The sequence below is a fragment of the Zeus faber genome, assembly GCF_960531495.2.
Source record: "Zeus faber genome assembly, chromosome: 13".
Lineage (NCBI taxonomy): Eukaryota > Metazoa > Chordata > Actinopteri > Zeiformes > Zeidae > Zeus > Zeus faber.
The window spans coordinates 7,210,743-7,237,158 of NC_137198.1; the positions used below are offsets into that span (position 1 = coordinate 7,210,743).

A 26,416-nucleotide genomic window follows, 5' to 3' on the forward strand; every position below is an offset into this window, starting at 1 on the left:
ACTGTGTCGCCGAGCTCAAAAAACAAACGAAACGCAGAAATGTATTCGAGTCCACAGCAGGGTTGCCCGAAGTGAAACTGGAGGCTGCTTAGTGATGAACAGGGCTGCTAATCAATACTCCCAAGTACTCAAGCACGGACTGAGAAGCTGCCTCTGAATTTGGTCGAGTTTTGGCTGTCAAAACGAATCCAGTCAGCCAAGTCAAAAACATTTGTATTTAATTATTATTATTTTTAAGCTTTTTTTTTTGAGAGAACCCCGGACCGTGAAGACGGGGGCAGATGTTGACGAACCCGTCGGGAACCCGTGGGTCTCTGTACCGCTTAAGCCGGCTTCACACCGAATCCGTCATCGCATCCGACAAGTCGGATCCTCCCCCCCTGTGGCCGTCGGGTGAACTGTGTCTTGGGTTTTTTTGGTTCACGAAAAATGTCTGAGAAAATGGGAAGAAAATGTTTTTTATCCAGGGCAGCGAGTCGTTTGATCAGCCGGACTTTTTCCGTTTACCATGAATGAGAGTTTAAAACACCATTGATATAGTGTTTGTAAAGTGTGGGGAAAAAAAATACACACAATTCATTTACAAAATGGCGACACCCAAGGACCCTTATTTACTTTGTTTCCAGCCCAATTCCAATGAATCGATTGGCAGCACTTCTGGCCGTGGTGTCGAAACGCAAAGTGCAGAACCTCACTCTCTATAGGAATGAATGGACTTCCGGTTTGTTGTCGTTTGTCGGATTCAGTGTGAAGCGGTATTTCCATCAGAAGGCCTGTACAACACACACACACGGTACATTTATTATCAAACACTTGATTTATTACGGTTTGGACACAGATGTTTGTCTCAGCGCGTGCCTTCGCACTCTAGGCAGCTTGGGGGCTCACTTTGCTCGTTTCTGATAAAAACAAAAAACAAAAATAAAACAAAGGAAGCCAAATATTAACACTTATTAAAATGAACAGGTCTTGAGTTCATTTGTGCCACTGACAACCTTTTTTTTTATTTTTTATTTTTTGGTAACTTGGCTGTAACGGTATTCTTTTAAGGAAAGGCAGTATCAAGGATGTTTCTTAACCAAACACTATTCCAAAAGACATTTTTACTTGAATTATGAATATATAGGGGGGGGGGAAAGGGAATATTTTAAGTTGAAACGAGGTTTGACTGTATTATACGACCTTGAAAACAAAGGTTTGTTTCTGACTCAAACAAAATGTGAATTCCAAACCTCAAGAAAAACGTGTCCAAGTCCAATATTGTCGAATGATGTTTATGCCATGTGTATTTCTCACACCAAAATGTTTTTTTTTTTGTTTTTTTTTTCCCCACGCCTCTATATGTCTCGCTTCAGAGAATGTATTTTATATTGTGTCATACAAAAAAAACCCCAATGTTTTAATTTGTTTCACACACCTCACTCTCCCTTTCCTCCATCACCTTCCTCCTCACTCTGTAAAATATTGTAAAATATCCGATGGCTTTCGGCGCTCTGTGCATGCTCTAGAACAAAAAAACCCCCAAAAAACAGTCTACTGGACAAAAAAAACCAAAAAAAAAACAGCATTAACAGTTCCCACTCCACTCGGTTACTTCTTTTAACGTTGGGTGTCTTACTTTAATGACAGTGAAGCTGCGTAGCTTTTTGATTGGGTGATTCGGAGGAGAAGGAAAAAAACCCCGCATCCTGCTGTTCCACTCTCGTCTGGCTTATCTTTCCTTTCCCGAGCCGTAACGCCAAAATTTCCGCGCTAGGATTTCTGCTTCCTCTGTTTGACACTTATATACTCTATGTGAGGCCGTTACACGCATTGCAGCTGAATGCGGATGAAGTGTAGGGAACCTGAGGAAAATGGACTTTGAAGAATTATTATTAATGTAATACAGGAGAAACATTGAGAGTCTGGCAGAGTCTGGGAAAGACGGCAAGAGTCTATGAGAGTCTGGGAGAGACTGGGAGAGTCTGGGAGAGACTGGGAGAATCTAGGAGAGACTGGGAGAGACTAGAAGAGACTGGGGGTGACTGGGAGAGACTGGGTGAGACTGGGGGAGACTGGGGGAGACTGGGAGAATCTAGGAGAGACTGGGAGAGACTGGGAGAGACTCCAAAAATCAGGGAGAGACTGGGAGAGACTTGGAAAGACTGGGAGATACTGGGAGACACTGGGAGAGACTCTCAAGAATCTAGGAGAGTGCAAGAGTCTGCAAACTTGAACTCTGTGCTGCTCTGTTTTCTTTTCACTGCCGTGGTGACTCATCAGTCGGCCACCTCAACGTCTTCTCTCTCCCCCCCATCACTATCTCTGTCTCCCCCTCTCTCTCTCTCTATCTCTCTCTCTCTATCTCACTTTTCTCTCTCTATCGCCTTCCATCGATCTCCATCTAACCCTCTCCTCTATATCCCCCCTCCCCCTCTCTCTCTCTCCCCCTCTCTCAAATTCGTGAAGCGTTCTCTCTCTCTCTCTCTCTCTCTCTCTCTCTCTCTCTCTCTTTCTCAGTCTTGAGGGAAGCGAGGGATGGCTTTGAATTTATTCCGCTGTCAGGCCGTCTCGCCGCCGTCTCTCTCCTCTGAAATCGCTGCAGAGTCTTTGTGACTGGGCCGTGGGTGTACTTCAGGAGCTCCTCTTGGTTCCACGTCCTGAAAGTGTGTTCCAGGGAGGATGTGGGGGGTGGGGGGAGGGGTCGGTAGGCGGGGGGAGGGGGGTGTGTGCGTGTAGTGTTTTCGATTGCGATTCCAGATGTCTGTGTAATTCTTAAGCTTTCATATTATAGACATTTTTCGATCTTCTATTACCAAATGATCAACCTCTTTCTTTTGATTCTTCTTTGCATAATTATCTATTTCAAGTGGACAGGTTTTCAAGGCATCTCATGCTTTCACAGGTATTTATTTAAACAAAGTTGTTGTCGTAAACCTTAATTTATTCGCTAACGGGCGTCGATGAAACGGAGCAACGGACAGTGGGTGGTGCCACTGAATAACAGAGATAATCAAGAGTTCTCATGATTTTTTTATTATGATTATTATTATTATTGCACAAAGTGGTGTGTAGTTGTAGTACTAGTGTGACCTTCCAGGGGCCAACATAGAAATGCATCTTTTTGAACCGACAGTCGAGGTGGAACATGTTGAAAGGCTTCGGTGTGCACAGCCACACATCACACGTCAAGAGTAGATTTTTTTATTTTTTATTTAAATATTTGGCGGAAATTATTTATTGTCACACTGACTTGTTTGCCCATAAATCGGTATGATTCCAATTTTTTGGGTGTTAATTTGTACGGTTGATACTTTTTTGTGTTGTAATGTAAATCATGATTTCAAAATGTAACTGTACAGTCACAAGGAAAGAATGTAACAGTTGCAGGGTTTGCATTGTACATAACTGTAATTATTTATGTTTATGTCCTATTGTTTGTATCATATCAATTAATGCCTTGTACAGTGTTTTTTTTTTTTGTTTTTTTTTGGTTGGGTTAAAATTATTTTGTATTTTATTTTTATAAACTGGTTATAAATAAAATACTCATTCAGCATGCATAGAAACTTAACATACTTGGTCACATGGTTGTTTTTTTTTAAGGTAGAGGGAATTGGTTTTCATATTGGAGCGGTTTGATTTGAGCTCTTTTTTTCCGACTTTAACGGTGCATTAACATTTTAACATTATTCAAGAGTGTATGGGCAGTTTAGATAGATAGATAGATAGATAGAATATACGGAAAAATGGGAAATTTTAATCAACCTAACTGTCGTACACAAATGTACACAATAAAAATATGGAAATATACACTCGATGTATTGATAAACAACAAATAAAAAATAACAAAAATAACAGAAAAACAATAACAGATTCAAAATGAAAAATACCAAATACTCTGTATTCATCCCGAAAAGGAAATTGCAATGAGAGATAGAAAATAAATTGCAAGTATTCATAAAGTATAAGTTCTATTGAGTTTTACTGCCTTATTGTTTAGGTTGATTTGCGTATGACGCAGTCTGCGCATGCGCCCACCCCCCGTTAGCCCCGCCCCTTCCCCTCCACTCCAGCATGGCGGCTCTTTTGGAATCTGTCCTTCTCCACAAAGTGGACGTCAACAAGGCCGTGGGGTGGCTCAAAACGGGGGAGGTACGTGGGGAGGGGGCTGTGAGACGCGCCGGTGCGACATTAAATGCCTAGTTGTCTTGGGACGGGCTTTATCAGCTGACACCGCTCGGCACCCATGTAAACAAAACTTTCTGCTAGCTGTTAAGCTAAGCAGAGCTAACGTAGCTTTGGATAGACTGCATCCGATTCTGTCTATTTACTTTGCCAGTAATAAGTAATAAAAGTGCAGCTCTGTCCGGAATAAAGTCTGACTAAACATATAAATACTCGCGGATTCCGTCCTGAGCCAGTTTGTTTGGGGAGTCCGGGGACCCCGAGAGGTCCTTCTTCCCAGAATCGTCTCAGATTGGGGTCCCAAATGTTTATCTAATGGGGAGCGATGCCTGATGCATCTCAAATTCAAGGGTCCTTGATTGAGAATAACTGGTTAATATTTTGGTCATGTGGGCGGTAACCTTGTAACGGTAAACATCGCAGGCTAAGCGTCATCACAAGTGTCTCTTTTCAACAGGGGGGCCACGTCTTGTCCTTCAGCGAACCCGCAGCGACGGTTCAGAAACAGGAATTTGTCCCCTTCCTCCTGAACTTCCTGAGAGAGCAGAGCAGCCATGCTCTGACCCATGGCCCTTCGACGCCCGCCAAGATCCCCAGCCGCCCCAGGCCGGCCACACAGAGCCAGGGGTTCTCCAGTGAGCGGAGGACCTGCATGCCTTCCGGAGGTGGAGCGGGAGGTGAACCTGGCTCTGGCTCTGGCTCTCGTAGCTCTAGCCGGATTCAGCTGTTCTCCCCAGGAGCCGAATGCGCTTCCGCCGGCCAGTTCGGTTCCCTCTGCCTGAGTGGTGTGAGTAGCCTGAGCAGCCCGTCTTTCAGCTCGACATGGAGCCCTGCCTCTAGGCCCTCTGGCTCGGAACGGCGCCAGGCCCACAGAGTCAGCTTGGGGGACTACATGGTTTCTCCGGAGCTCCAGCACAGCCCCGGCCTACAGCCACAGAAGGGGAGTCGCAGGAAGAGTGGAGGCTGCACGGGCGTTGGAGGACAGGGGAGACACGGAGGAGGGGGGCACAGAGGACACCACAGCGAGGAGACGGGGCAGTGTGAGAACGGGGGGAGGAGATCTGGCCGGGGCGAAGTGTCCGGGTGCAGTAAGATCAGTGAGCAGCTCTCTCCTCCCACACTGGGTCAACTGAACTTCATTAACATGGAGGACTTCCCTCCCATCGGCTCATCGCCCATTTCACCTGCGTGAGTCAAGAAAAATGGCAGCTCTGTCATCTAATTTATTATTGGTTTGATATTGAGGCAATAGGGTGTTGATGTGGTGTTATTATTGTGTTACCCCTAATGCTCTAAGCACCAGGACAAAATCGGCCAACAAATCACATACAGTGGGGAAAAAAAAGTATTTAGTCAGCCACCAATTGTGCAAGTTCTCCCACTTAAAAAGATGAGAGAGGCCTGTTATTTTCATCATAGGTATACCTCAACTATGAGAGACAAAATGAGAAAAAAAATCCAGAAAATCACATTGTCTGATTTTTAAAGAATTTATTTGCAAATTATGGTGGAAAATAAGTATTTGGTCAATAACAAAAGTTAATCTCAATACTTTGTTATATACCCTTTGTTTGCAATGACAGAGGTCAAACGTTTTCTGTAAGTCTTCACAAGGTTTTCACCCACTGTTGCTGGTATTTTGGCCCATTCCTCCATGCAGATCTCCTCTGGAGCAGTGATGTTTTGGGGCTGTCGCTGGGCAACACGGACTTTCAACTCCCTCCAAATATTTTCTATGGGGTTGAGATCTGGAGACTGGCTAGGCCACTCCAGGACCTTGAAATGCTTCTTACGAGGCCACTCCTTCGTTGCCCGGGCGGTGTGTTTAGGATCATTGTCATGCTGAAAGACCCCGCCATGTTTCATCTTCAATGCCCTTGCTGATGGAAGGAGGTTTTCACTCAAAATCTCACGATACATGGCCCCATTCATTCTTTCCTTTACACGGATCAGTCGTCCTGGTCCCTTTGCAGAAAAACAGCCCCAAAGCATGATGTTTCCACCCCCATGTTTTACAGTAGGTATGGTGTTCTTTGGATGCAACTCAGCTTTCTTTCTCCTCCAAACACGACAAGTTGAGTTTTTACCAAAAAGTAATATTTTGGTTTTATCTGACCATATGACATTCTCCCAATCCTCTTCTGGATCATCCAAATGCTCTCTAGCAAACTTCAGACGGGCCTGGACATGTACTGGCTTAAGCAGGGGGACACCTCTGGCACTGCAGGATTTGAGTCCCTGGCGGCGTAGTGTGTTACTGATGGTAGCCTTTGTTACTTTGGTCCCAGCTCTCTGCATGTCATTCACTAGGTCCCCCCCGTGTGGTTCTGGGATGTTTGCTCACCGTTCTTGTGATCATTTTGACCCCACGGGGTGAGATCTTGCATGGAGCCCCAGATCGAGGGAGATTATCAGTGGTCTTGTATGTCTTCCATTTTCTAATAATTGCTCCCACAGTTCATTTCTTCACAACAAGCTGCCTACCTATTGCAGATTCAGTCTTCCCAGCCTGGTGCAGGTCTACAATTTTGTTTCTGGTGTCCTTTGACAGCTCTTTGGTCTTGGCCATAGTGGAGTTTGGAGTGTGACTGTTTGAGGTTGTGGACAGGTGTCTTTTATACTGATAACAAGTTCAAACAGGTGCCATTAATACAGGTAACGAGTGGAGGACAGAGGAGCCTCTTAAAGAAAAAGTTACAGGTCTGTGAAAGCCAGAAATCTTGCTTGTTTGTAGGTGACCAAATACTTATTTTACCGAGGAATTTACCAATTAATTCATAAAAAATCCTACAATGTGATTTCCTGGATTCTTTCCCCCCATTCTGTCTCTCATAGTTGAGGTGTACCTATGATGAAAATTACAGGCCTCTCTCATCTTTTTAAGTGGGAGAACTTGCACAATTGGTGGCTGACTAAATACTTTTTTGCCCCACTGTAGTTGTTGTGTCTTGACAAGAAGATGTTTTTCTATGTATGTTTATAAATAACTGTATAGTCATTTATGAGCATTTATTTGTTTTACTTTTGCCATTTGCCTCTAACACTCTAGATTTTTCCTTCAGAATGGCCAAACCGTCCCGAAGAATAAACCCGACTCCGGTCAGTTCAGAGCGGCTGCGCTCCAAACTGAAAAGCTGCTTCACGTCCACGCCTTTCAGCAAGCCCCCCAGTCCCCCGCCTGGAGATGAGGCCCCCGGGAGACCCCTGGCGTTGGAAAGCCTGGAGGAGGAGAGGGAGCTGCTGCGGAAGGAGAAGTGAGTGGTTCATAACTCTATGGACCTTGTAGTTAAATGTAATTTAAGTTAAATTAACTCCTCCAACGGTGGGGCTAAATAAAAAATAAAGAATCTTTGATTTGAATCCCGTCTTTCTGTGTGAGTTAGGGATAGAAAAATAATTCTGTGTGAATTATGAGCGGATTCTGTGTGAGTTGGAATAAAATCATCTCTGTGTGAGTTGATAATATTCATGAATCAGTTGCTGAAGAATGATCGTGATCCTTCAAAGTACAAACTGATGACCCCAATCTTAAATTAGTACAATATTTACCTATTTTTATCAAATGCTTTTTGCTAGCTCATTTGCCTTGATTTTATGTCTCTATTTGATGGCCTTCTATTAATGACAGCAATTTCAAGTTCAAGAGATTATTTGTCACATACATATACATACGGTCGTACATATATGCAATGAAATGTCATGACACCTGGTGATTACGCACAATAAGCTCTATAAGCTCTTAAAATACTAAAAAATACCAAAATGTGCGTAATCGTGCTCGCGCAGGCAGCCGCAAGGGGAGGCGCCACAATTGCGATTCTGGGTTCTATAATTATAGTTGTTTTTAATGTGTTTTTGTCTTTTTTTCTTTTTAACGGTCAAGCTATATCGGCCTATTATGACTTTAGAATTTGATTTGCATGTAGTGTATGAAAGGTGCTATACAAATGAAGAGAGTCCGCACGGCTGGATCCAATAGGGATTATTTATTTATTTATTTATTTTTATAAATCTCGCTGTTTTTCGGGCTAAGGCCCTTGTACGCACAGACATGGTTGAGGTCTCGTTAGAATCTGGATGTTTCAGACATCTTGTCATTTGAGTTTGATCAATAACGATCTAGATCTGGAGCAGAAATTGGTGAAGAACTGTCATTATTTCATTAGACATCATCATCCGAAGTCATATAAGTCCAAGCTTTGTCTCTCGGGAGTCATTCACCTCAAGCCACTTGCGAGTGTCTGGTCAGAGAGAGTCCCTTGGTCTGCTCCAAATGTCCCCACATATTATCACATAGATTCAGGAACATTGGATTACGGAACCTTGGAACCTCTGAAAACTCTAATACGTTCCTAACATGACTAAACTGGACCCTGTGTATTGCTGCCTGCAGCTATATTTATTATTATTATTATTATTAGAGAATCTGAAATAAATATATCAAAGAACTAAATTTTCCCCTTTTATAGATGGTAATGTCTAATGGGGAAAATGGATCGTTTGTCAATTCTTTTTATTTTAATGATCCAAACTAACAGTATATTCGTGTGTAGGAACAGACGTGCCCAGCAGGCCTGCTCCCCTGTCAAGCCCTGCCTGTTCCCTTGCACCCCGACCAAGTCCGGCCTGAGGATGGGGTCGAAGGTCACACCGGACCAGTCACAGGCCGTGTGTCCTGACGTCTCCAGGGTGACGTTGGCCTCCGAACTGGACCTTCTGGCAGAGTTGTACTGCACCTGCATTTCTGGTAAACGGCCACCAGGGGGAGTTGGAGGGATTGGTACCAAAAAGTCCTAGTGGTTGTGGTTCAATGTTTAATAATATAAAAGGACTGATTCCGTTAGTTTTCTTAACCAGGTAGATGGATATACAGGTGGATAGATAGATAGAAAGAAAGATAGATAGATAGATAGATAGATAGATAGATAATGATATAGTTTGATGGATAAATAATGGAGTAAGTAAGTCAGAAAAAGATGAATATTGTGCGCACACAGCTCCTCTTGCTTTTCTGTGTCAAGGCTGAACCAACCATTGTTCTGCTGTGTTGAAACAGGACGTGAAACAATGGTGGATCAGGACACTGGGGTATTTCTTTGAGGTTGATTTCCCAGTGTCATTCGTAAAGCTCTTATTTCCGCTTCCAAAATAATGGAGTGAAGTCGTTCATAAAGTCAAAATGAATTAAGCAGGAAAAAAGGAACCCCCCCCCCCCCCAAAAAAAAAATAAAGAGGTAAAAAAAACAGGTCGGGCAGGTTGAAATATTTATATATCCTTCTTACCTGTTATCGTAAACATTACAATCAATTTCCTGGAAGAATCTTGTAATACAATTTCAGACACCCCTGAAGTGAACCATACCATTACGCTGAGCATCGTGCGCTCCTGTCATTGTATTATTCGCAGTCTGATTGGCGCGCTTGACTGAGTTCTCCGTCCCACAGAAAACCTGGTGCCCAACATCTTCCTGGAGCTCTTCTTTGTCGTGCAGCTGCTGACCTCCCGCTCCCCAAACACCACCCAGGAAGAGACGGAGACTGTATGTGTCGTGAAACCAGGTTAATATTACATTGCATCGCATCATTGATCAGATGTAGTCTGTGCATTTTGTCCCAGTATCAAGCCAACTGTATGTCGCAGTCACAGCTAAAGCATCTCTAGGAATAAGTAGCACCAGTAGAGTTAGAAATGTTTCTCTTTATAAGAAATTTGGTTAAACATTTGGTCAACATGGAGGAATTTGATCATCACAATAGTTGTTGTACAATGATTATAAACGATTCATATACAAAACCCTTTACATATTTTATATATTAATAATAGTATTTCAATTATATTAATATAGAATTATCAGAATTTTTTTTTAAAATAAACAAAAAACGTTCAATATATCATATGAAAAACGTGATAAATCCTAGGTCTTCTTTTCATGAATTGTCTCACATTTCGTGGCTGTACAATTAAAACAAAACCACTTATTTTGACATCAGATTTTGATCCATAATATTTCTCTGTAAAGTGGATTAATGTGTGTATTCAGACTGTGTCCTCTCTCCACCTTCTCAGATGTTCTAGAGAGAGGTTACCTCCGACAAGTGCACAACTGTGTGTATTTTGCAGTGAAGGTGCTGGAGAATCAGTTTCAGTGAGTTCATCACCTCCTGCGTTGCCGCGGTGCCCTCCTGTCCTGACGCGCAGGTTATACGTTCCCTTACACTACGATAAAGCCCGCTTCACACACAATCCGACAAACGCCAGGAGCAAACCGGAAGTCCATTCGTGACTCTGGAGATTCGGAATCCTGAGTTGGAAAATTGGGGGAAAAAAAAAAAAAAGATCGAACATAGACCTCAGCAGATTCCTCATCTTTGGTGTCGATGTGGCAGGTTGGTCGCTCACCTGGACAAGTGCACCCTGCGGCTGCTGGCGGAGAACGAGAGGCTGTCGGTCTTCTCTCCGACGCTGAGGGACCGGCTGGCGCAGGCCCAGGACACCAGCACCGCCAGGGTGAGACAAGAGAAGATGAGATAACATAGTACTTTATTGATCCCTTTATTGGGGGAATTCAGAGTACTGAGTTAGAAGATATACACTAAATTCACGTTATATGCATTCCAATATAAAAGTAAGTAACACGGAACAGCTCAACAAAGTAAGATGAAATAAGTAATGAAGTAACAAGCAGCTCAGGAATTGTGAAAAGTGTAGTATGTTTCAGTGAAATTTAATGGGATATAAAATATGAGCTGAGCCCTGTGCAATGTAACAAAGTAATTAAGTATTTAGTATGTTGTAGTAGTATGTATAAAAGTATAAAGTATGTCGTAGTTTGTTGATTAATAATTGTTATTTTTATTATTGCTATTGTTGGATGCGGTTGGGAAAACTTTTAATTGTCAACTATGTGGTGCTTTTTAAACTGTTTGCTAAATTCCTTAAATGCGATACAGAGAAAAAAAATCCCATTTCATCCTGTCTTTTTTTGTTCTTTCCTTTCAGCTTTCTCCGTCGGCGACCACGTTCATCCACTCGGTGTCGTTCCAGCCGGCCACCGACAACCGCTCCAACTTCAGCAGCGACAAGGCCTTCCACACCTTCAAGAAGCAGCGGTACAGCACCACCCCACCTTATATATAGTATAGACATTCAGTACAGTATATACTCTAACGATAGCACTCTTACTTTTACCCTGAAATCTGGGTTCTTACCAGGTCCTTGTAGTGCTTGAATTTCGTCCTCAGAAATTTAAGTACTGGAACACCTGGAAAATAGCCCACCTTTGTGCTGAAGTGCTTGAAAAGGCCTTGAAAAGTATCAGTCGTTAAAAACTTGTGATATTCCCGCTAGTTTTGTTGCTCAAATCGTTACGTAATAAAAAGATTTCCAGAATTGCTTTTATGACACAGATGATGCCAGGAAAATGTACATTTAATCCAGCATGGTTGGAAGTAGACACTTATAATAGTAGATGACAATGAGATTATTAATAGATATATAATAGATATATTAATATAAATAAAAGACAAGGAGACCACTATTATATTCTATTTTCATTAATAAAGATCACATTGAAAATGTATTATATTTGTTTGCATGAAGCCCTTGAAAATGAAAAAAATAGTGCTTAAAAAAAGTACTTGAAAGTCCTTGAATTTCATTTTGCAATGCCAGAATGAACACTGTGAAATCTTAACTACCATAGTTGCAATTTGTTTGTCTGAAACACTTGTACTGTATAATGTAGTGTACTGTACTGTATAATCACACATACAAAATGTGTGATTATGTATTTCTTTCGTCCTCTTTGTGCTCAGGGATATTTTCTACGAGGTTTTGCGGGAGTGGGAGGACTTCCACAAGGAACCTGGCTGGACCTTTGAGACGGCTCTAGGCCACAGGATCAGGTGAGTCCAGTCCACTTGATTTTTAAATAATTTTTAAACACTTTTATATTACTGACTCTGCTGATGGTGATGGTCCCTCTCACTTTGATTCATTCTGACACATGGGCCTGGCCGATATGAAAGCAGTTATTAAGTTATTAATTGACAGCTCGCCACCTTTGGTCACTTTAATAACAGTCATAACAGTTCTTAATGAAAATGCCGCTGTCACTTCATTACATATCTCCATGCTATTTTCCACATTGATCACCTCATTTTATGTCCTATTCAATTCTGCATTTCACTGAAACTACACTGTATATTCATGAGCGGTGTCTTTCTATTTTTTTCCTTTATTACTTATTACCTATTTTATATTACTTTGTGGAGTTGTACTATTTTTTAAAATCTTTTAATGTATATATTGTGAATTTTGTTTATTATGTCTTAACACGATAAAACGGGAAAATTTGAATTAAAGGGAAAAAGTAGGCCTTTTAATATATATTTTAAGCACTCATTTGAACATAATTTATTACATTTAGGATAGGATTATAGTTTAAATAATATTTCACTTTAATATTTTAGTGTTTTCATTTTATTTCTTTATTTGTTTTCATAATTATTATTATTTTTTATTTTTTTCATTAGTTGTGCACCTTTCTTCCCTCATTAGCCTGCGAAGAGACAATAAAATCAACCAATGAATGTGCCTCGGTTCACTATCAAATACAACATTTGTTATTTGTACTTTTTGGGGTGTGGGGGAGAGGGGCGTCAAGTCCTTGAAATCCTAGGAAGCACGGCTTGGCAAAAATAATACCACTGTAGTGCCACTGTTGTAGCTGGTTTAATACAGAGCTTCTAACGCAGCTCTCTTGTTTCTCCCTCCACCCAGGGGGATGGTCAGTCAGCTGAACGTGGCGGGGAGCCACTCGCATTTCGCTCGGCTCTTCCTCAAGCAGCTCATTCAGGTAAAGTGAGGTGGATCAAATGCACCCACACACTGGGAGAGCTCCAAAATTGGGTTGGGGGATTCAAAAAGAGACATCGGAAGAGGGGATTTTTTTCCACAAAATAATTTGGTTCTAAGGGGGCACCATGTAGTAGTAGCAGTAGTAGTAGTAGTAGTAGTAGTAGTAGTAGTAGTAGTAGTAGTAGTAGTAGTAGTAGTAGCAGGGTCGGGTGTAATATCATCCAAAAGTCAGTATCTCATAGTGATATGATATTAGATGTTGCCTGGGATTTTGGTTATCGTAATATTGTCACCGTTAAATGTTGTCTTTGAAGAGCATTAGTGAAGTGGTTTTTTTTTAACTGTTCTGTCTGTCTTTGTTTGTGTCTGACTTTCTGTCTGTCTGTCTTTGGCTCTCTGTCCGTCTGTTTGATTGTCTGTCTGTCCGTCCATCCATCCAACCATCCATCCATCCATCCAGATGTGCAAGGGGCCCGATCCGAAAGCGTCCTCCGCTGACCCCCCTGACGCCGACCTGCTGGGCATGCTGGGAGCCGACAGCCTGGGCCGCCTCAAGCGCCTGGAGGAGCGTCTCATCCAGCCGCAGGGCATTGTGGGTCCCTGCCCGCCCCCCTCCTTCCCCGGGCACCAGGAGTTCTTCAGGGACTTCTTGCAAGCCGCCAGCTGGTAAGATGCTGCTTCACAGAAAACACAATAAAACAACAAAAATAAAAGCATCAAAATGTAAAAAAACAAAACGTAAATCATCAGTCAACATTTTGGCTGAAAGCGACGTCGATACGTAGCGATGAAAGGTTCAACTCTTTCTTTGAGATTTGGTTCTTAACGAGTCACTCAGTAGAAAGACTCCTGCAGTTTCCTAACATTTTGTTTGTTTAGTTCAGTTGGTGTGACGCACGGTGGGAGAGGGAGGACTTCCTGAGCGATGAACGGGAGTCAGAGCAATCTCTGAGTTATATAAGGAATTATACCAAGAATCACATTTAATTCTGTCAAAACTATTTTTTTTTTGGTGGAATTAAAACTGTAAATCAGTCACATTCAATATGAATTGTGCCAAACGCCTCGGCTTGTCTTTCCCTTGGACTTTAATTTAATTACATTGTTTTCAGCTTGTGAGTTGAAGATTCACTGTTTTTGAGTGACTCCACACTTCGCAGTTATTTGAAAGATTGTTTCGCTTCAAAATAATAGTTTGCGAGTCATGCATCACTAACTATTCGTAGGCCATAATAATAAGCACAGTCCCATGTGTTTCTCACATTTTTAGTGGTTAACGGGATAGTGGTATAGAGCCGTGGGGTGTCATTGTAAAAAGTTAAACGTGGCAGATAGAAGGCTGGTAAACACTGCACTACAGCATGTTATCGGTGTTGACCTCTGACCCCGCACCTCTCCAGCTGCCAGCTCAACCAGCACCTGAAGGACAGCCTGTGTCAGCAGCTCCTCCAGCTGGACGAGGTCTCCATCCTGGGCCCCGTCGCCTCCCCCGGTGAGGAGGAGGAGGGAGAGGGAGACCTGGAGCAGCAGGTAGACATATAGGCATACACCGATCATCCACAGCATTAAAACCACAGACAGGTGAAGTGAATAACATTGATCATCTCGTTCCAACGGCTCCTGTCAAGGGGAGGGAAACATGAAGCAGCAAGTGAACAGTCAGTTGTTGAAGTTGATGTGTTGGAAGCAGGAAAAATGGTCAAGCGTAAGGATCTGAGCCACTTTGACAAGGACCAAATTGTGATGGCGAGACGACTGGGTCAGAGCATCTCCAAAACCACAGGTCCTGTGGGATGTTCCTGGTATGCAGGGGTTAGTACCTACCAAAGTGGTCCAAGGAAGGACAACCAGTGAACCGGTGACAGGGTCATGGGCGCCCATGGGCTCATTGATGCACGTGGGGATTGAAGTCCAGCCCGTCTGGTCCGATCCCTCAGAAGAACTACTGTAGCACAAACTGGTGAAAAAGTTGATGCTGCTATGATACACAGTGCATTACAGCTTGCTATCATCATATCCTTATACTGTGTTATTTCATACTATACTATATTATATTACACTTTGGTCCTTATTTTATCTCATTATGTTCTCTTCACGTGTACATCAATTACTGTTAATTATTAATTCCCAGATGTCTGTAAAGCACTTTGAGTAGAAAATCTTGTATGAAAGGTGCTTTTCTTTTTTGTATTAATAGTAGTATACAGTATACTTCTCTTTATTACATAATTAGCTGAAAAATGGATCCTGAAACATCTCTCTCTCTCTCTCTCTCTCTCTCTCTCTCTCTCTCTCTCCTCATCCCTTCTCTCTCAGGGGGAGAAGCAGCGGTTCTCCTCGGTGCTCCTCCTGGCTCGCCTCCTGGCCAAGTTCCTGGGCTTCATCTCCTTCTTTCCGTACCAGACGGCAGAGCGGCCGTCCAGAGAGCTGCAGGAGGTGGCCGTCGCCCTGCGGAGCAAGGTGGGAGCCTTGTGTGGGTTTTGGGTGGTGTCTTCAACCTTCATAGGCTTCTACTAACCTTCATAGGCTCCTATGTAATGGAAATGGAGATTATGCTTAATAGAGTCAAATAAATGTTTTCTTTTTTACATTTCAAATATAACATGACTGATACATGGTATGTGTTCATTGAATTCATTGTAAATAAGCTTATTTCTCTAATTCACTGGCATATCTTTAATTCCATTAATCTTTACATTGTATTCTGTTGTAAATTTCTCGTCTTATATGCAACAATTTATTGTTCCTTGTAATATTGTAATTGTTTATCTGTTGCAAAGCATTTCAGTTGTCTTAACTCCCAATTTTAGCGTTAATATTTACTGATTTATTTCGTTATTTATTTGATTTGGTTATTTATTTTATCTTGAGGATTAACACTTGAGGATTTTCTTACTGTCCCCACACTTCATGGCCCCTAATTCCATGAAATGAGTTATATAAAGAAGTGAATTGAGTTAAAACTGTACTTTCATCTAAAGCTTGTGACAAATTTTGGTAAATTTTTGCTTTTTCTATTAAAAAACGCCTGCAGAGCGCCCTGGTGCTGGACGTTTTGGGCGTGCTGCAGAACAGCGTGAGGCGGAGGAGGACGGTGCTGACGGTGCCCTGGCTGGTGGAGTTCCTCTCCATGCTGGACTTCAACGCTCCGCTGCTACTCTGCTACAGGACAGCACTGGGAGCGCTGCTGCTGCTCTACAGGTCTGACTGACCAAGTACTGAGGTGGTACAGACCCAGTACTGACTCTGACTGAGCCAGTACTGACCGGTTTAGGGAGCTCTGGACTAGATTGGCTCCAAACAGGGCTGGTCCATATAAATATGATGGTTGGTTAATTGGTTATGGTTATGGTTAGTGGCAATTCACTGGAATCTAATTGTACCTGAATCAATCAATCATCGCTGTCTTTTGATATACTATTTGGGTTGTTTTTAAAGTGGAAATCCGTAAGAATATTTTGTAAAAAAAAAACAAAAACATATTTGATCCTTTTTTTAGCTGGCACTTTATAAGAAACAGTTATTTGAAGGGTTTGTGTTATGCATGTGCTCCTCTATAGGCTGTTTCAACATTGTTGGTGGCGGGGTCCACCACCTTTCCCGGCAATAAATGCATTGATCGGGCATGTGCAAGGAGTGAAAGGCAGCTGCAGTGAATTTGATAAAGTGGTGCAGATCAAGGTGGACTCAGTAAACTGTAGCTATGGATGAACCTTTACAACCAAGAATAGAATTAAAATATATTCCCACCACCTCAAGTGCTGCAGGAAAAAACAATATATGTGTCTAACCGAAAGGTTTCATTAATGTGCTTGTTCCTTGTGGTTGTGTGTGCGTGCGCTTCCTGCAGAGGGATGGTGCTGGGTAGGAGTGGGGACATGTGCTACCTGAACAAGCTGCTGATGGTTGCTATGCTGGGTTGGCTCTTTCAAGTGAGTCCTGCAGTGTGTTGAATTAAGTGGCAAATTCTGCGGTGATATTCTCTCTGCATCACTTAAAACCATCAAATGCTAATACCTGTTTTGTATGAGATTTTCTATCTTTTATTGTAAAGATTAATTATGCAAATAAAATATATATATTTTTTTATGTGTTTTGATTTTGTTTTAGTGTTCCCAGTATATGTTAAACTGCTCACTAACTCCATTGTGATGCCCTGTTGTAGCTATTATATGCCTCGCAGTAAACCAATTCTATCAAAATATGAAGTGCTTATCATTTTTTACTTGATGTTATTCATATACTTCTATTTTATAATGGCAGTGTAAGATCTCCGATGTGTGCGTTTTTAATAAAATGTATTAATTTTATGTTTTATTTTTTTATTAAAGATCCCGGTGATTCCCGAGGACATTTTCTTCAACAGTGACTTCGCTGACGTCGCCAAACTGGAGGAAAGCAGCGTCAGCGCCCAGGGGCTGGTGAGTCACTCTACATCCAAATCAATTTTTTTTATATACAGTATTGTGATCGTTCTTTTATTTTTCCATTTATTTTTAGGATTGCATTCCGTTGGTAGACCAGCAGCTGCTCTACACTTGCTGTCCATTCCTTGGTGAGAGAGAGAGAGAATTCTTATCATAATTGAACCTTTATAATAATGCTCGAGCCTGTAGTTAACCAGAAACTTTTTATTTTTCCTCTAATCTACAGGTGAGTTCCGTAAGCTGCTCGCCGCCTTTGTGTCTGGGAGCGCAACGAAGAGCGGAGGCATTATCCGAAAAATTACTCCCACTTCGGCCGAGCCCAATCACACATCGACCGCCAACAGGTCTCAGCAAAAACTCCAGGCAAGTCACCCAGGGTCTCAACTTAGTGACTTCATAGCGCTTACTGTAGGGCGCGGTCGAGGGCACTGTGGTAATCACGTGTAATAAATGAGCAGGAATCTTCGGACCGTGCGTAGCTCATTTTTGTCGCCTGAATCCTCCTCCAGGTGGACCTGGAGCAGGCCTTCTTCCACAACCAGCCTCCGTCCCTGCGGCGCACGGTGGAGTTTGTGGCTGAGCGTATCGGATCCAACTGTGTCAAGCACATGAAGTGAGTGCAAAACTCGTACAGTTATTATCTGTGTATCAGTTGTGCTCACCCACCAGTGAGGTTGATGATTGTCGATGTAAATATGATGGTTCTGTGTGACCCTGTGTGTAAACGTCAAACGCATTTTTTACTGATATTTTCTATCACCTGCTATTGCTGATATTTCTGTATGGCACTTTTGAATGTTATTACTCCATTACTCTGTGTGCCACTTTTCACTACTGTTACTACCGTACGTCACCTTTATTGGTAATGCTATTACCAATGCTATACTATGTACTTTACCAATTTTGCTAATAATACTGTGACTTGTACCCACTGTGGACTAGCTGCTACTTGCCAGTAGTGTACATAGGTGTTATTTCTTATCTGTATTTTATCATATCATATTGCCACTTCATGTAATCTGGTGCCTGGATTTCCCTCCGGGGATCAATATAGTGTCTTATCTTATCATCTCGTTGTTTCTGTTTTTTAACTCGCCTCCCGTGGGTTCAGAGCCACGCTGGTGAGGGAGCTGGTGGAGCGCGGGGGGAGGATGCTGAAGGACGGACTGGCGGCGCCGTCCCCCAGCGCTGCCAAACTCAACGAGACCATCTGTGCCCAGCTCTGCCACGGCGGCATGGAGGCCCTGGACAGAGCCGCCAGGTAGAGAGCAGCTTCTCAGAACTCATTTTCGCGCAGTTCTCGTTGAAGGTTGAAGTGAAATAAAGCTAAGACCAGGGCAGCTGGGCGAGATCAAAAACTTAGGGGAGCCGAATGTCCCTCGTCCCGCTCTCTGGTCTTCGTCGTCCAAGCTTCTTTTGCGTCCGCAGGTTTTGCAGCGAGAAAAGTCCGGACGCCGTCAGGATCCTGCTGGCGGAGGAAACCTCGCCTGCCGTGAGTCCAGTGGACCCAGCCTGCGCTGGGTCCAGCATCACCACACCAAACAATCACAAAAACAACTTTTTTTTTATTATCAACACAATCCTTTTTTACAAAGTTCATAATGTTGTCACAAATAACTATACAATTAATTATGAATTATGAATTAACTATTACAGATTTACATTAATCGTGGAGCAACCCTTGCACGGTTGCCGCCGCCATCGGTGTATGAATGTGTGTGAGAACAGGTGAATGTGAGGCGTGTACTATAAAGCACCTTGAGTGGTGGCGACAGTGACTACTAGAAAATCAATTTATAAGACGCGCTCCCTTCACCGTTTAACCATGGCTCTTTATTACTCTGGTGCCTCTAAGGCTAACCCTACATAACATATCTCTACACAGGTCCTGACCACGTCTGAAAACATCACCAAGCGCCTGGCGACGGAGAAGGCCTGCAGCTGGCTCACTGCCAACATCATAGGTACACAGAGACGAGTGGATGGTCGAGGGTCGAAGGTCAAGTGAACCGACACGTGTGAAAGGTTTAAAGGCAGGGTGTTAGACTCAGCTGTCGCTCTCCAGACTAGTTGAGCTGCCACAGAGAGGTGCCGAAAACCAAGGTAAAACAAAAACACCGGAAAAGGGAGGTTACTTTTTAAAAGATTCTCAGGGCTGGATACTGACAACATATAACTATCACAATATTTTTTATATCAAATAACTCAACATCGATCATTTGACAATACTTTGGACGACTAGATATTTACATCCGATTAATATCTGAGAAACAATCCTCAGTAATGTGGATATGATCACCATTGTTTAGAAAATCTTCAACAGTCTATGAAGTTCAGAAAGATGCTTTTTTTTTTTTTACTGTAACGCGGCCTTAAAGATATTAACATTTAATATCACAACATCTACTACAACACCATATCCAGTCTCCAATCGCAATATCCATATTATAACGATCTATCTCCTTGCACCTCAACATTTCTAAGGCTTCGTTCACACTGCAGGCCAAAGTGGCCCAAATCCCCTTTTTTTGGTCTGATTTTTTTGCAATGCACCCTCAGTCTGAACTGGTGTGTGTGAGCGTGCGTGCGTGCGTGGGTGCGTGCGTGCGTGTTTGTGTGTGTTTTATTCTACTAAATTTCTCGAGCTTGAGTCAAGATACACGGCCCCAAGCTGCCCGACAGCCACTGGGCGCGGTGCGGTGCATTTGTCATGTTTACTTCCACATGCCACGCATGACGTCTCTGTTTCTTCTGGGCGTGCGGGTCAGTTCAGGACCGTGATCAGTTCAAACTGGAATCTGATACTGGCCAAATTAAAAAAATAAAATAAAAGAGAGGCTTATTTGTCACATACATATTATTTAATTTTTTTTCAAATAATGTGAACAGCCAAACCCCAAAAAAACATATCTGAGCAAAAAAATCAGAATTGAGCTCCTTCCCTCTTTGCACCGTCAGCACTGATCAGGCGGGAATGGAAGAGCCGCTTCGACAGCGTGATGAAGGCGGTGGCGGCGGACCCCAGGGAGGCCGAAGTGGCGGAGCAGGAGCGGCCGGGCTCCCTGAGGAGGAAGCCGGGAAGTGAGAGCGCCGCCGCTTCCTGTCCCCCGGACTGCAGCCACAGCGCGCCCATGCCCTCCGACGCCCTCATTGAGATAAAGGTACGACATCTCTACCAGGTGAACTCAAGTGTACGTCGGTGCGTTCACGAGCTGGTTGGGAAGGGACTTGTCCGTCACCTTCTCCAGTGGAATAATCCCACGACACTGCACCACTACCCTGTTTCACCACTAAAAATAAAAACGAGGAAACGTAAAAGTATCTGTGTTGTTATGGCCTACGAATAGTTGCAAGACTTGCGAACGATTCGGTTGTAGCGAACACATCTTTTTAATGACTCGGGAGTCTGGAGTCGCTCCAACAAGTGAGTGAATGTTCGACTCACAAGCTGAAAATAATGACTGAGGGCTAAGTTAAAGACCGAGGCAAAAGCAGCCAAGACATCTGGCACAGTCCATGCTGAATGTGACTGATTTACTCTGCTAAAGTCGGCAAATTTCTATTCCACCAAAACAAATGATTTGGACAGAACTGGATGATTCTTCTGATAATTCCATTCACAGCTCAGTGCCGAAGCGCTTCTTCATTCAAGAGGTCCACCGTGCGTTCCACAGACTCCACCAAATCAACCAAGAGTTGGAAAATAAAACCGCTCTGAGTGCAGAATTTGCAATTCTGATCTTGCAACACAAGGGCAAATTCCCATTATTTTTGTAAATTTGTAAAAAAATTTTACGGCACACCTGGCGAGCTCAGAACCCGGATGGCAGCTTCACAGCGGTACAAGAAAGACAATCTGAAGGCCTGAAGTGGTACTAGGGTGGTGATTGAATTCTGTGTTTTTTTGGTGTAGGAGGTGCTGAGCGTGGCCATGGGACCCAGGATGGAGGAGGAGGTGCCGAGCGTCGCCGAGCTCAGAGCTCTGCTGCAGAGGGTGGGAGACGCTCTGTGCTGCAGGAAGGTACAGGAGGCTCCAGCGGGGGCAGCGGAGGAGTCGGTTCTCCAGGCAGTTTGCTGTCTGCCCGGAGACGGCTTCTCCCTGATCTCAAACTCCACAACTCAAGTGAAGGACAGACTCTTGATTAAAAAGAAAAAAAAAAAAAAAGACGTATTTTTGCATCTACATTTTTTGGAAAAGGACCAGCCAGTGTAAATTTTTATTTATTTTTTTCTACCAATTTACCAGTCGGCACACATGTCGCCCCTGACCATTTTGCTGATGATAGCTCCGCCTTTTAAGAGGTTTTGTGATTTTAGAAAATTCTATCGTCATTAAAATGACCACTCCGGGTCTCCTGCTTGCTTATTTGTGCCAAATGTTGCATTTGTTAATTTCATTGGAAACGGTGTTTCCAGCATTAAGAAGGAATCAACCAACTAAAAATAGAGAAAAACAATGTTACTTTAAGACACAAGTATGTGTCACCATAATTGTCCGCGGGACCAGGAGAGGTCATTTGAATGTCATTCTGATCATTTTGAAAACCCAGAAAATTTAGACAACATAAAAATCTGAAAATATGAGCTGCCACTAGGGAAATGTTCCGGTCCTAGTGTGGTCCTTTAAACAGTGGTACCCACGTGTACAGCCTCCAGTCGGTTACTATAGGATGTGTTGATTTTTTCCTTTTTCTTCTTCCTGCAGTTCTTAACCCCCGTCTCAGAGCAGATCCTGCTGCGCTGCACCGTGCTGTTGGCCTGCAAGCTCAGTAAGAGACGCTCCAAAAAGAAATAAGTGAAAACTAAAAGATGAAAAAGAAAAAATCAAAATCGAAATCACTTCATCGGTACAATCCGGGTCCTTCCTGTCAGTGTGCGGGGAGCTGCCGGTGCTGATGGAGTGCCAGGGCTCGGTCGGAGGCGTCGGGGACCCCGCGGGTCCGGGTCCCGGGGCCCCGGTCCGGGAGGTTCTGGGGGTTCTGTGCGAGCTGTGGGGGAGAGAACGCTGCTCGGCCGCTCCGCTGCACCTCCTCTTCACCGAGCTCAACCTGGGCGCCGTGCTGAGGGCCAGCGACACGGGGGTAAAATCTGCAAAAAATGTTTTAGTTAAGCTTATTCTATTATGGATATATATAATTTTAATGTTAAAATCAAAATGTAGAGCTTTTTTGTCATCAACGAAACAAAAAGACGTGACGGTTAGTTTATTCATATTAAAGGATAAGTTTGATATGTTTCAACCCTGGTCTTTTGAAAATGTGGGTTTGGTTCCCATCATTTATTACTTAGAACTTTCCATCCTTTCTAATTAATAATGATGTTAATAACGATGTTCATCACCATACTGAACACTTCACTGTTGAGAACCGTACCGCTCCGCTGCAGCCTCTCCCAGGGCTTGAATGCAGTCCAATGGGGCAAGCGTTTAAAGCCTTAAAAAAAACAAAAAACGTTTTGTCCACGGTAAAAAATACCAATATTGCGAGACGGTCCTTATATGTTATGTCGAGAGGAAAGAAATGTCGCCAGCCATGCATTTTATCGCTTTCTTTTAGGGTGTTATTAACTACTTTTGGCTACATCCACACTAACGTAAGAGAGGAGGAACAGGAAGTTGTGGCGCTTCCAACTGACAACCTGATGTAGCCAATGTTAAGCTCTGAATGTTTAATTACAATGGCAAAAAACATTATTGAAAAAAATAATTTGGATATCACTGTTATTCAAAATATATATATTAAAATATACAGTAAGACATGCATGTGACTCTAGTGTGAGTTTACTGTTTTCGAAAGGGAGATTTATTGTTTTGGGTTGAAAAATAGCGAACCTACCCTTTAATGTCTAAGCATTTTTTTGTTTCCGTGTCACAATTTAGTATGATTTGAGGTTAGAGCACGCAGACCACAGTGGTGCTATATATATATATATGTATATGTATATGTATATATATATATATGTATATGTATATGTGTATATATATATATATATATATATATATATATATATATATATATATATATATATATATATATATATATATATATATATATATATATATATTCATTGATTTATTTTTGATTATATAATAACATTTGCGCTTCCGTCACACCTTCCCCTGACTCTTGTAGTGGAACAACTTCCTGTTCCTGCTCCGGCAGCTGCTGAAGCGGCGGCTTCTGGGAGAGGACGAGGTGATGCGCTGGAGGAAGACGTCCAACCTGTCGCTGCCGGAGGTGAGGCTCTCTGTGGGACGCTCATCCCCTGGATCTGTTCCTTTATCCTTTCTGTCCCCCACGTTATGTAGATGCGAGACAAGAGACAAGATAACACTTTGCACACAACGCTGAATATAGCAATGACAGCAGTGAGAGAACGGCGTCCAGTAAAAACCTTTGTTTACCTTCTGGTGAAACTCGCAAACGATTCGTTCAGAGCGAACAAGTCGTTTGAATGACTGGAGAGTCGTGGGTCGCTCCTCATCAAGCCCCGTAACGTACAGAAATGAATTAGAGAATTCAATTCATGTGAAAAAAGAGTGAAGAATGAATGATGAATGTGACTGATTTACTCTTTATATTCTTCTAAAATAAGTTGTTTTGACAAAATTAAATGATTTTCGTGAGAATTTCGCCGTCTTGGGGCCGAGCCGACTCTTCTGATTCGTTACACCGACTGACTCAAACGAGGGAAAAGTCGTCAAATTTGAACTAATCGTTTTTACTGAAGGCTGCATCCTGCTTCTCCATCTGCACGTAAAGCCAAAGTGCACGGGTGCCATTGGGAGACATTCGTGCGGCCGTTTACTTTTATACTTTTGTGTATAACGTTACGTGTCCACTGGGGTGCAGCGTAATGTTTAGGGAACCACGATGTAAAGAAAAGAGAAAATATATTTTTTTTTTTCAAACTTTATTTGAAAACTTTAGAATTCAAAAATATGGACAGGAAATGAAAATCCCTCATTCACAAGTCGCTCTTCTGTCTGCAAGATGTTCGGGACAGAGGGCAAACCAGGCTTCACTCAAAAAGAGCCGAATTTTCAAAAAGAGCCGAACATCACCATTACCTTCGCTCATTCATCCTCAGGATTTCTCAGAGAAGCTTCGGATGATCCAGCCCACCCAGTCCTCCTCCTCCTCCTCCTCATCGTCCTCATCCTCCTTGCTGGACATGCTGGGCCACAGGGACAGGATGCAGGTCTTATAGCAGGCAGTGGGGGGCGCCACTTGACCAAAAAAAGAAGACATTCTGCAGCCATGGCGATCCACAGTGTGTGGAACAACAGAAGGAAAACTCTGGTTTTTCTTTTACCTTATAAACCTTATTTTTCGATCATGAATTCCGCCCCAAAATAATCAGAAAATAAAAAATCTGGCTTATACGGTTTAAAAAATACAAAAGTTTTCCTTTTAACTGTTTGCATCAAGCTTCGTAGTTTCTGACACCACCACCTTTGTCTATGGCCTATTTCCTACTTTAACTTTAATCCGCTGTCAGAAAAATATTAAAGTGTGATGTTTACACGTAGAGAACAAAGATAAAATGGCACTTTTCACACATGGCCTTGGACCAGCGATACTAGTGACTTGCATGTTTGATTCATAATGTGTGAGGTTTGCATTTCTTACACTTTTAGTTCACATTGAACATATTGTTGTCTTTTTCTGCTTTTAAATGTAATTATTTTAATGTTCTGAAATGTAATAATAAAGATGTATTCTATAAGATAGGTGTCCTGTGTAATGCCTGACAGGTGAGTGAATGAGCCACACCCTTCCCTTTATGTTCACTTTGATAGCTGAGGTAAAAACAATGAGTGTTTTGTGATGACGCCATAATGTAAAGTTTAATGGATTCACTGTTTGAGAAGTCAATCGACCAATCACAACGCAGCTGTCCCTAAATCATGGGGCCGAATACACGTGAAAATGGTGAACGAGGAGGAAGAAATAACAATGCACAGGAAATGTGTTTAGAACTTTGACAAAAATATGATCTTCATGTGTTAAGCACTAGTCCAAAAATTCATTTTAGCACAATGTTTATTAAGCCAAACCATCTTACTTAATGAATATAAGAAATGTATTTTTTATTGTTTCTATTTCTAACAAACAATATTCAGCAATGAACTAAAACATTTATTATAAAAAAAAACCATGGGACGGTTTATTCCAAGACAACCTGGCCAGTGGCCCCCAGATCATTACCCCGATTTAAAGGGCGTAGCCATGGTGTGGATTCCCCCCCAGGGTTCCCAAACTGGGGTCCAAGGCCCCCCTAGCTGTCCGTGAAGAAATTCCAGTTGGTCCGCAGCAAAAGATTAAGAATAATGTTTTTGCTTGTTATACTTTTTTTGTATCAATATTTATGCAAAGTATATAAACTGACCCTCACTGTTTAAGGATAATTTTATTTTTTTTGTATTTATTATTATTTTATGTTATTTTGTTTCGTGTGCATAAGGGATTTTTTTAACCTATTATTATTATTTTAGTTATTTTGTTGTGTGTTAATTATGTTTATTATTATTTATTTATTTATTTATTATTATTATTATTGTTATTATTATTTTAGTTATTTTGTTTATTATTATTATTATTATTATTATTTTAGTTATTTTGTTGTGTTTATTATTATTATTATTATTATTATTATTATTTTAGTTATTTTGTTGTGTGTTAATTATTATTATTATTATTATTATTATTATTATTTTAGTTATTTTGTTGTGTGTTAATTATTATTATTGTTATTATTATTATTATTATTATTATTTTAGTTATTTTGTTGTGTGTTAATTATTATTATTATTATTATTATTATTCTAATGATGAACTCTGGAACCCCCTCTCTCTCTCTCTCTCTCTCTCTCTCTCCGCCCTGCCCCAGGAGGAGGAGCCGCTGGGCTCCACTTCCAGCCGCCGCTCAGAAGCGCTCGGGAGCCGCCCGTGGAGACGCG

General features: G+C 42.2%; 1 protein-coding gene across 1 annotated transcript; it reads left to right on the top strand.

Moving 5' to 3' along the window:
* Window positions 1-4,042: 4,042 nt before the first annotated feature.
* Window positions 4,043-25,182, top strand: cdan1 (codanin 1). Its single transcript, XM_080012995.1, has 28 exons — window positions 4,043-4,134; window positions 4,625-5,355; window positions 7,230-7,421; window positions 8,721-8,914; window positions 9,613-9,726; window positions 10,235-10,313; window positions 10,555-10,675; window positions 11,168-11,277; window positions 11,983-12,072; window positions 12,950-13,025; window positions 13,488-13,693; window positions 14,428-14,557; window positions 15,344-15,487; window positions 16,062-16,228; window positions 16,878-16,959; window positions 17,359-17,448; window positions 17,528-17,582; window positions 17,681-17,817; window positions 17,964-18,067; window positions 18,566-18,715; window positions 18,883-18,946; window positions 19,340-19,418; window positions 20,413-20,615; window positions 21,368-21,475; window positions 22,160-22,223; window positions 22,327-22,535; window positions 23,586-23,690; window positions 24,544-25,182. The coding sequence occupies exons 1-28, from the start codon at window positions 4,057-4,059 to the stop codon at window positions 24,661-24,663; spliced, it is 4,002 nt and encodes a 1,333-aa protein (XP_079869121.1). The 5' UTR covers window positions 4,043-4,056; the 3' UTR covers window positions 24,664-25,182.
* The last annotated feature ends 1,234 nt before the right edge of the window (window positions 25,183-26,416 follow it).

Excerpts from the sequence above, each read along its gene's own strand:
- cdan1 (XM_080012995.1), top strand. The coding sequence starts at position 4,057 with ATGGCGGCTCTTTTGGAATCTGTCCTTCTCCACAAAGTGGACGTCAAC. Across the intron at positions 18,716-18,882 it reads GCCCTGGACAGAGCCGCCAG|GTTTTGCAGCGAGAAAAGTC; the intron begins GTAGAGAGCAGC and ends TTGCGTCCGCAG. Across the intron at positions 23,691-24,543 it reads CCAACCTGTCGCTGCCGGAG|GATTTCTCAGAGAAGCTTCG; the intron begins GTGAGGCTCTCT and ends ATTCATCCTCAG.